General features: G+C 35.9%; 1 protein-coding gene across 1 annotated transcript in view; it reads right to left on the bottom strand.

Annotated features, from left to right (window-relative positions):
* The window catches only part of LOC106884341 (glucagon-like peptide 1 receptor), a 224,519-nt gene that overhangs the window by 105,036 nt on the left and 107,558 nt on the right, over nucleotides 1–11,925 (bottom strand). The window contains exon 2 of the mRNA XM_052970164.1: nucleotides 2,145–2,244. Coding sequence (XP_052826124.1) covers nucleotides 2,145–2,244 — 100 coding nt within the window. The remainder of the gene's footprint in view (nucleotides 1–2,144; nucleotides 2,245–11,925) is intronic.

Raw genomic sequence — 11,925 nt, 5'->3', positions numbered from 1 at the left:
GTCCTTTCACAATGTAACCTCGTGGGCATCGGTGCCATTTTCCTCTTCCTCCGTTTTTCCATCCTCCGAACTTTCTGTCTTTCCGACGAAGGGCTCCGCCCGAAACGTCGTAATCTCTCTCCTTCCTTTCCCGAGCGTCCAATAACACTATCCGTATCACGTCCTCACTTTGTTGTTTTTTTGTTATTGTTATTTGTGTTTTTTTAAAACTTATATATATATATATATATATATATATATGTATACCGTTCCGTGATGGTAAGATCGACAAAAAAGTACACTATCTGGTGAGAGATAAATAGTATTTAATAGACATAATACATGTTCTTATGTGCTAGTAATAGACCCATGTGCTGAGAACATGCGAAAACGATGCATATCCTACGTGCACATAAATTTATTCGCAAAAATCTGCACAGCCAAAACATTTTGATTCACTCGTCCGCCAGTTTTGAAGATAATCACACCAAAATTTAATGATTTTGATCCACTTAGCCAATGAGTATTTCTGCCAAATTTGGTGAAACTCAGTTCAGCCGTTTTTCATTAATTTTGCAAACACAAAGACAAACAGACCAAGACAAGCGACTACACTAACCCAGTTTTATCTTATGCGCGCAGGGTAATTAAGGAATAAACCAAATCGTTATTGCAGGAATATTTGAGCATGGAAATTGCTGTCATGAGTAATAAGCTCATATTCACTTAGAGTGGGAATATATTGGAAATGTTCCGGGGGAAATTATATTACACTTGAGTGTACACTAGAGGCGGCGAGATTGCAGAATTGTTAGCACGCCGGGAAAAATGTTTAGCGGCATTTTGTCCGCTTTTACGTTCTGAGTTCAAATTATGCCGAGGTCGACTTTGCCTTTTATCCTTTCAAGGTCGATAAAATAAGGACCAGTTGAGCACTGATGTCGATGAAATCGACTTACTCACTCACCCAGGCATGCTGGTCTTGTGCCAAAATTTGAAATCCTATTACGCTAGAGTAAATTAATATATAATCCATTGCGAAAGATTCAGATAGCCATCATTTTAGAACGATCGGTTATGTCTTTAGATTTTCTCCGCGCTAGTAATAATCCACTGATAAGTTCAATTCTATTCTATACTTCTGAGATCTCGAATATTTCCAAATGCTTTAACGAGAGATGGGTAGTATAAAAGCAGGTGCTTGTAGCTTTTGCTTTACATAGAGAAGTTTAAAAAGATCAATTTCAAAAAATTACGTCACTAGAGAGATAAGCATAGTTAACACACTCTCCCCTTTCTTTTGTGGTATGGTAGTGATCACAAATGTTTTGTATTTCCAAAATCTTGATACAGGTTTCACAAGATGAATCTGTGAGTTAAAGTACTTCAGGCAAAGGCTCAGCAAGTTTTATAATAATTTGTGGTTTTATTATGGTAGGTGTTTTCTCACTGAGGTTAAAATGCGTTTACAAAAGTTTACTGTACACTTATACGCACATATATATAGGGTGTTCGAAAAGTCTCTCTGCAGTGAAGTATTTAAAGACACCATCAACATCGAGAGATATTGCTCAAATAGTGTCTATCCATTTGTAGGCCGACTCACTGAAAGTGAAATTAATATTGCATACTTTCAACAAGATGGCGCTAGAACACATACTTCACGCATTACCATGGCGTTACTTCAAGAGTTTTTCGGTGAACGGATTATTTCGAAGGGACTTTGGCTAGCAAGATCACCTAATTTAACATCGCCAGACATTTTTTTCTGGGGAGTAAGTAAAGGATAAGTGTACAAGAATCGCCCGAAAACCATTAATGAGCTGAGAGACGGAATCATAAACTTCACACGGTCCATACCGCGCCAGACTCTCCAAGATGTATTTCAAAACATGTATAGAAGAGTCAACTTGTGTATTAAAAATGAAGGATGACACTTTCAGCATCACTTATAAAGTTTTTAAAAGTCTTGTAAAGTCTAATATATTCTTTGTATTCTTATACCATCTTATAAATATTTATTTTGCAATAAAATACTTACTGCGGCGAGACTTTTTGAACAACCTGTAGCACATTTATACATATCTATATACACACGCATAGAACAGTGTAAAACAATAACAACAGCAATGTAACAAATAATATGAAGACTGACAAAAGATTACCTTCGATTCTGGTGGATTGGTTGGATATTCCTGAAAGGCATTTTATCATTTCTTTTTCCAGCAAAATACGTTGTAGATTGCGATCGAAATTACGAATTTCCTGCAAATGCAACAATATAAATATATTTATTGCTATAGAAGTGTCTGCGACATCAGCATGCATATATTAGATCATAGTTTACGTCATGATTATATCCAAAAATTGTTCATTTTCTCTCATTTACCATATGCCTCCCTCGATCTCTGTTTCAGTTAATTCCTGTCAGTCGCGTCCACCCACGCTCTCTAGCTATGTGAGAAAAACAACAAACAATATGAACATATTGAAAGAAATATTTTGCCCTTATATTTCTAAGGAAATAGATAGCATTATTTATCTCACAACACGCAAATTTCTCATTTCTTATTACTTTTAATTAGTTAAAAAATATATTCGGAATAATATGAACCATAATTACGAAAATATAACAGTATTCTAAGCTCAAAAGTACCTCAAGGAAGACTGAGCGTGTTACTAAAATTTGGTTCCCTAATTTTAAACAGATGACTGAATTTATCGTTTTTGATATGATGCTATTCTGTCGTAGGTAAGTTCCCTAGATCCTCCTACTTATTTTCTTCAAATAATGGAGATAAGACAATTTACTTCCCAGTATTGCGGCAAGTAAATAGAACGAAGCACCGCGAACAATTTGAATTCACGACCACGATCCAACTAATTTATATATCATCTACTATGTATTTCGTTTCTTAACGTTACAAGAAAGCTAAATGCCCTTACAGTGTTTTCTTTACCACGGCCTCAAAGAAAATAGTAATAAAAAAAGAATACATAATATTCGATATATTTGTATCAAATCGTATATAAATGATGTGTTTTAAATTGTCATGTTTACAGAAGATGGAACCTATAAGTTGCTTTATTAATACAATTAATTACGATGCTTATTCCTTATTGCGTAGATATAATATAGCACTCTACATAAATTCTATATCGTCAAAATTACTAAAATCTTCTGCTCCTAGCCCACAAACTCACTATGTTGGAACGTGCATATATTTTTGAATCTACACATATGATCTATTTAGCTCTAAACTACTACCTAACAAAACATAGAATGTCTATACATTTAAAAATCATTTTAATATGATTGCAGTATATAAACACATGATGTGACCTTCGTAAGGATTTTATTTTTGTTATAGATATCAAGAGTGTGACACTTCACAGCACCATATATCAGTTGTAGTTGATAAACATAGATAGACACATAAACACACACACACACACTCACACACACACACACATACACACACACACACACACACACACACACACACATACACACACACACAGATGCACAGAGAGAAATACGCTCTTGCGAGCTCACAGATGAAGTAACATTATAAAAGAAAAATTAATATAATATCTGTTATGAAGCAATGCTTAAAAGTGTTCTATTTGAACGAAACTCATAACAACGAATATTCCAGTTGAATGAAAACCTCACTATAATGATAGATGTGAAAGAAAAAAAGAGAGTTATAATATTCTTGAGTCAACGGTCCTATATAGACCGACATGTAGATTATTGGTGGAGGTGCAGATAATACGAAACCAGCGAGAGATTATATCGACACATTCAAGATTTGTAGGTATCATGTTCTACTGCGCCAGAAAGGAGAAAGCTGATTCGAAGACTACCGATCTAACCTATCAGTGGAACTGTAAAAATCTGTAAAACTTTCCAGAAGTTTATCATTTAAACATATATGAGCATGTCTAGTTATGTAACTATATGCATGAGAATACACACATAACACAAAACATAGAAATCTGCACATATACATACATACAAAAATACCTTGTTGTGGATGTTGAAATTGCATTGAAGTATACTTGGATCTAAGTTAGAAACCGAATCTTTCTGTATTGGTAAGAAATCTTGAAATAAAACTGAATAATGACATACATATATTCATACATGCATATATAAATGTATATATATATACATACATACATACATACATACATATTGTTTTTCGAGCGTCAAGAGTCATAAAGCCGTTTGCCCGGTTTCCATAGGGCTGTTCTCATTCGGAAAAAGGAGAAATATCAATAGTTTAAAATATCCATTTGATAACACAAAGAGTTTATGAACTTTTCCCTGCTTAATTTCTCTATATATTGCTATTTATAGTTCTACTGATGGATTACATCTATAGTCTTCGAATCAGCCTTCTCCTTTCTGGTTAAAAATGCAATTATGCAATCCTGACTGTCTCTTATTTCTAATTGGTATGTTATAAAAATTGAAACAAACTACTATCCATACCATTATACGTCGCGCTTTCTCTATAACCCCTTCCGTAAAAAGAAAACTGATCGACGATATGAGGTTTTAAATTACTAACTTATATGTTTTGACATCAAATCCACTGCAATTATTTCGTTCTGTGGACGGGAAACTTGATTAATTGAAATTCAGTTCACCTAGCAGTCTAAGTGATCAGTTGACAAGATATATGCAATATAATTGCGTTTTTATCATGGGAAAGAACAGTTTATCTACTTCGGATCTGTTGGGAAAAATATAATATCACGCATCGGTCAAAACACACTGAATTCGCGTCTACCTTCGCAAAACTAACATATAAACGTTTCACTAATATACTCAAATTGAAGCACTATTTGCATGTCTCATCTAGAGTACATCACCGACTTCCCTACTTCGAGTCATGTTTCATTCGTTTATATCAAAAGCAGCAATATGTCATGCTAGGATTCTAGGTACCGATGAAAACTGATACCAAATAACGCGAATTAAGTATATTAGAATCTATTTATAAATTAATATTAAGACTTTTAAACTTTGCACATTTTTTAGAGAACACTATGAGATCTTGAAAGGAACAGAGCAATAAAAAAACTAAGTCGTCGGCATTACTTCCAGGTGTAAATAGAAAAACTACTTGGGAGAAATTAAATTTCAATTACATCATACATATATCTGAAGAAATATTTTTCTGTTATTCGTTTTATGAAGTATAAATATTATTGACAATACATTATCCCCCTCTCTCTGTACGTACACGCGCGCGCGCACACACACACACACACGTACATACACACACACACACACACACACACACACACACACACACACACACACACACACACACACACACACACACACACACACACACACACACACACACACACATATATAGGAAGAATAGAAGTTGGAAATCCACTCAGAATAATTGAAATATTTTTATTAATATATTCAAAGCTTTAACCGGTTTCACAGTTTACACTGTTTTTCAAAAAGTTCAAATAGAAAGATGTGGCTTATGTCACGACAACCGTCTTGCTTCTGACTAGTGTTTGAAGCTTGTCTTATTTTTATAGGGAGTTCATGGCTCAAATTAGAATATGTTTTGAATAGGATTTGATTGGTAGAGGATAGTCACGTGACTGGTCTTTGAAATTTTCGAAGGTTCCTCGCTACGTCCATGTGTTAATATCAAGCGACAATGTTTGGCATCGTAAGTTAAGGCTGACACGGTTGATTGAACATGTTCAAACAACCAATGCTCTGAATGTTTTCTATGAAACGTTTGTAGAGAATGAACACATGATTAAGTTTATAATCTTTTGTAAGTTTCCTGCTACGTTTGTGCGTTAGTGTCACGTGACAGTATATTTTGCACCTAAAAAGAAGTTTATGCCCTACTTTGTAGGTTTGTATAAAAACAATTTCTTTGTTTATCCGTGCTTCGTCTGTGGTATTCGCTGAACATAGGTAGAGTGGGAAGACTTATTTTTTGCACACATGTCTATGCGTTCACTCAGTGGAATATGTCTAGTACTGGGGTCTTGTATTTGTTGCGTGTGAATGGTCAGTCTACTTAGTGGGCACATAGACATATGTACAAAGCAAGAGTGAACAAACTTTAACAGAGTACATACACAAATGACTATTCACATACAAAATTCATTCTGCCACTTATGAAGAGGCTACACACCTAACAACCTAAACTCTAGCCACTGGACTACATACAAACGACTCCTGTCCACTCTCCCACCAGACAGATTAAATTTGGAGTGCCTTGATTACAGCTAAACGTGTTCACTCAACTGTGTCGGCCTTCATTTTAGGTGCAATATATACTGTCACGTGACACTAACACACGGACTAGCGGGAAACGTACAAAAGGTTATAAACTTAATCATGTGTTCATTCTCTACAAACACTTCACAGAAAACATTCAGAGCATTGATTGCTTGGACATGTTCAGTCAACTCAACCGTGTCAGCCTTAACTTACGATGCCAAGCATTGTCGCTTGATACTAACACACGGACGTAGCGGGGAACCTTCGAAAATTTCAAAGACCAGTCATGTGACTATCTTCTACCAATCAAATCCTATCCAAAACATATACTAATTTGAGCCATGAACTCCCTATAAAAATAAGACAAGCTTCAAACACTAGTCAGAAGCAAGACGGTTGTCGTGACATAAGCCACATCTTTCTATTTGAACCGTTTGAAAATCAGTGTAAACTGAAACTGGTTAAAGATTCGAATATATTAATAAAAAATATTTTAACTGTTCTGAGTGCATTTTCAACTTATATTTTTCCTGTATCTCTATCCGTGTAGAATAAAATGAAATTGTTTTCTACACACACACACACACGCACATACACACACACACAGACACACACACACACACACACACACACACACACACACACACACACACACACACACACACACACACACACACACACACACACACACACACACACACACACACACACACAATATGTATATACATATATATAGGCGCAGGCGTGGCTGTGTGGTAGGAAGCTTGCTTCCCGACCACATGGTTCCGGGCTCAGTCCCGCTCCATACAACCTTGGGCAAGTGTCTTCTACTATGACCTCGGGCCCACCAAAGCCTAGTGAGTGGATTTAGTAGACGGAAACTGAAAGAAGCCTGTCGCATATATGTATACATGTATGTATTTATGTGTGTGTGTCCTTGTGTCTGTGTTGGTGCGTTTACAACCCTGTAACTAAGCGATTCGGCCAGTGAGATCGATAGAATAAGTACTAGGCTTACTTCGACTAAAACCCTTTAAGGCGGTACGACAGCATGACCGCAGTCAAGTGACTGAAACAAGTGAAAATATATATATACATATACATATACCAACGTCCAATTTGTCAGGGATCTGCTTACTAAAAATTTCGCTTTAAATCGTTGGGTTACTATAAGACTCAGAGTCGCAATCGTGTAAATGTTTGTCAAGCATTTACAATCCTCACAAAACGTAATGAGTGTTACTTCCTTCGTCCGTACACAAAGATATACACATACACAAATGCATACACATGCACGCGCTCACAGAAATACATCTATTCTATCTATAAACATACATATGTACATACACATATGTGTGTATGTTGATGTGTGTGTATAAACTTTTAATGATAAGGTCGATGCATACATTCGTGTATAATATATATATATATATATGTGTGCGTGTGTGTGTGTGCACGTGTGTGCATGTGTATGTGTGTGTATATGTGTGTGCGTTCACGCGCGCGTACGTATTCGGCCATAGCATTGTGTCTGATTTAGGAAGTAAAATATTTGTGGCTGTGTAACTATATGATCAATGACTTATTAGGAATTAATACAAAACGATGCTATATTTCAAAACGAAACTCTGTGATATGCTGAATAGAGAAATTCAAAGTTGTAGATAATACAGAAATACATTCGCAAAAAGCATAAACACACACACGCGTGGGCACACACACACACACACACACACACACACACACACACACACACACACACACACACACACACACACACACACACACACACACACACACACACACACACACACACACACACAGATACAGGTATAATAATGCAACAATTGTTGCAGCTGTTTTGGATGAAGTTTAACGGATGTTGAGTTGGCAGATATCTGAAGAAGAAAAATAAGCATAAATGCCCTTCCCTATTCCAATACGCATGATAAAAGAGGTGGGTGTGAATAAATGAGAAGAGGAACGGATTCTGTAAAGATAACAAAAGCTATTCACACTCAGGAAACACCTAAATCAAATAGCAGAAATATAAATCGATGAATTCCAAATGATATTCTTGTATTTCTTTTATTTGTACAGTTCGTTACATGTCTGAGAAATACTGAAAATATTTGATGCAACAGTTAAATTGCTTCTTTTTACAAAGGAAACATCTTAACCATATTTGAAATGTTATGGACTTTCTTTTATGCAAGCTTCTACAAGAGAACTCTCAAAACACACGTTCAATACCTTTCATATTGTGTTTTATTAAGGCTATGTTCATGGCACAAATGTGTAAAGTAATGTAGTGAATATGTGATTTACGCACTGTCAATGTAGAGTTCATTGGAGTGATACAACAAAGGAAGAAGCCATTTAAATCATGTTTCGAGGTAAGTGTTTCATTTCATATAGGTTTCAGATACTAAACAACAGTTTTGGAACTTGGCTTTCTTGGAGACCTTGTCTATGAATGAGCCCCAAACAAAAATCACTAGACGGTCTTATTTTCTGGAAGTAGAAACAGCAGACCGAAATTTATATAAATTATCTATTTATAGCTTTTCACTCGGATGTATTTTCTATATATGATAAGATTATTAATATCCTATTTTTTTGTTTAAGTCTATTCCTTTAGCATTAGTTACACGCTGAGTACCATATTTGCTAACATATGTTAACACTGGTTAACATGTAATTTCTCCTTTACCACAATATTATTATACAATATCTAATGAATATTTACAATTTCTTAAACTCGCTATATTTCATATGAATAACTTTACACGATTTCTCTATGCATATATCATTATGATATGTACTTATTTGAGTGAAGGCGCATGGCTCAGTGGTTAGAGCGTCGAGCTTACGAACGTGAGATTGTGAGTTCGAATTCCGGACCGGGCTGCGTGCTGTGTTCTTGACCAAGACACTTTATTTCACGTTGCTCCAGTTCACTCAGCTGTAGAAATGAGTTGCAACGTCACAGGTGCCAAGCTGTATCAGCCTTTGCCTTTCCCTTGGATAACACTGGTGGCGTGGAGAGAGGAGGCCAGTATGCATGGATGACTGCTGGTCTTCCATAAACAACCTTGCCCGGACTTGTGCTTGGGAGGGTAACTTTCTAGGTGCAATCCCATGGTCAGTCATGACCGAGGGGGGTCTCAGTATAATATTTGAAGAGTTATCACCATATGAAGAATTAGTTGTATTATATCACCACCGGTGCTAGGGTATATCTTTAACCAAGACTCTTAATCCTCAGAGTTTTGGCCTGCCTACAATCCAAGTATTTCAAAGTGGTATAAAGTTACAACTGTATACTGCAGATGCACATTGAATTAACAAATTTGTGTGTTTAAAAGAAATACCTTCCTAGAAACTAGTGTCCCATCCTGACAGGGATTAGTCTCATCCGTTTTCCATCATAAATATCTATGCTAGCTCATTATGTGTCATGAGCTTGGGTTCATCGAATATAAATATTTGGCAAATGAAATTGACAACAAAAAAGGCATAGATATAACAGTGCAGCCAAATGTCCCCCAAATCACACAGTCCTTAAATAAAAGGACACATTTAACAATATAGTCCTTGATATACAAGAAAGGCAAAATGATCATAGCTGGAACATTGTTGACCATAGGATCTGAGCACTGAGAGCTGACCTACATTTATGCAACTACAATTATGCATTGTTTCTCATATTATATTCTTTTGCTCCGTCGTAGATTTCCATTTGAGAAACTAGGAATAAAACTAATACTATGAAAATTATTTCTTCGTTTAAATATAGATTTTTTCTGCAGATTTATGGTAAAACTCTAGAGAATGGGTTAAGTCAATTTAATGGCATCCAGATACTTTTAATTATTTTATCGATCCTAGGTATTTTAACTTCAAATCAAATTCTACCGATTTGAATATCGAATCTACTAGTAAATAATCGTAAAGCATATAATTCTAGCACTACCAATATCATCTGCATCATCTCTCAAGCCTATTTTGAAAATACATGAACAACTGAAAGGCTTAGAATTTTGTTACAAGTCGCCATTAAGCGTTACATTTGCAGCATATCAAGTAATGATAAATATGTTATAATGAATGTAACGAGCCATAACATAGCGTTTCTTTTTGTCTTCTATTACAAGTTTAAATCGATTAACAGCACAGGACAGTGCATATTAATGTAGCAAAAGAATCATATAACAGATCAATCTCCAATCTTTGAAATATTGTAAAAAATATTGTAAAAAATGAAAGTTATGAAAAAAATGAAATGAAATATTACTGAATGTTTCTGTCATTCCAAGCGAAGAATATAAAATGTCAGATGTGCGAAGATAAACTAAGTATTCCATAGGTATAGGCACCTTTAAAATTAACTTCAAGATTCAATGTCCTTCAGCGTTCCATGTGTTGGTGCTTCAATTAGAAGAACAATCCATTTGATGAGTTTTCAAGCAGTTTCTGTCTATCCAATTTCACTGAAAAAAACTTGAGCCATCTTTGATCAATACTAAAAGATACTTACCAAATTACCTGATTGCGAATCGAACATCATAACCTTTCCATTATGGCAGTCTCCACACACATACACATATTCTAAAACTCACAAACCTAAACACCTACATGCATAATACTAATTTAACACACACATTAGCTGATACAGACACAAACAAACGGCAGTTTTAAAAACTTAAACGATGGTATAATGGCACAATTAATTCTTGACATATTACCAATACAATAGAGAAAATATGAAACAATGAAAAACTCAGGCCAGGTATCTTTTCATAGAACTACTGGTAAAGGTACACGGGCCCGGTCTTTCTACTTTCACTCTTTATAGTGGCACGGGAAAGTAAACAATATTCTAAGGATATAAAGGGTAAAGATCTCCTTTGGTCATGAATGACCATGGAGTTACACCTAGAAACTTCCACTCCGAGGCTGAAGTCCGGGCAAGCTTGTTTGTGGAAGACCAGCAGTCACCCATGCATACCAGTTACCTCTCTACATGCCACTGAGGCAAAGGCAAAGGCAGATACAGCATGATATCAGTGACGTCACAACTCATTGCTACTGCTGAGTGAACAAGAGCAACGTGAAATAAAGTTTGCTGCTCAAGAGCACAACACACAGCCCGGTCCGGGAATTGAATTCACTATCTCATGATTGCGAGCCAGATGCTCTAATCACTGGGCTAAGCACCTTCTCTCTTTGTCTGTCTGTCTGTCTCTGTCTGTCTGTCTGTCTGTCTGTCTGTCTGTCTCTGTCTGTCTGTCTGTCTGTCTGTCTGTCTGTCTCTCTCTCTCTCTCTCTCTCTCTCTCTCTCTCTCTATATATATATATATATACATATATATATATATACATACATAAATACGTACATACGTGTGTGAGTGTGTATGCATGTGTGCGTGTGTGTGTATTGGTGTGGCTGTGTGGTGAGAAGTTTGCTTCCCAGTCACATAGTACAGGGTTCATTTCTACTGTGTGGCCATTGGTTAATGAAAGTCTTATGAATGGATTTGGTAGACGGAGACCATCACAAGCGAGTCGAGTATATAGAGTATATATATATATATATATATATATATATGTGTGTGTGTGTGTGTGTGTGTGTGTGTGTGTGTGTGTGTGTGTGTGTGTGT

This window comes from Octopus bimaculoides, chromosome 8 (genome assembly GCF_001194135.2).
Source record: "Octopus bimaculoides isolate UCB-OBI-ISO-001 chromosome 8, ASM119413v2, whole genome shotgun sequence".
NCBI classification, from domain to species: domain Eukaryota; kingdom Metazoa; phylum Mollusca; class Cephalopoda; order Octopoda; family Octopodidae; genus Octopus; species Octopus bimaculoides.
Note: the sequence above shows the minus strand (reverse complement) of the source record. Positions and strands in the feature narration are given on the sequence as shown.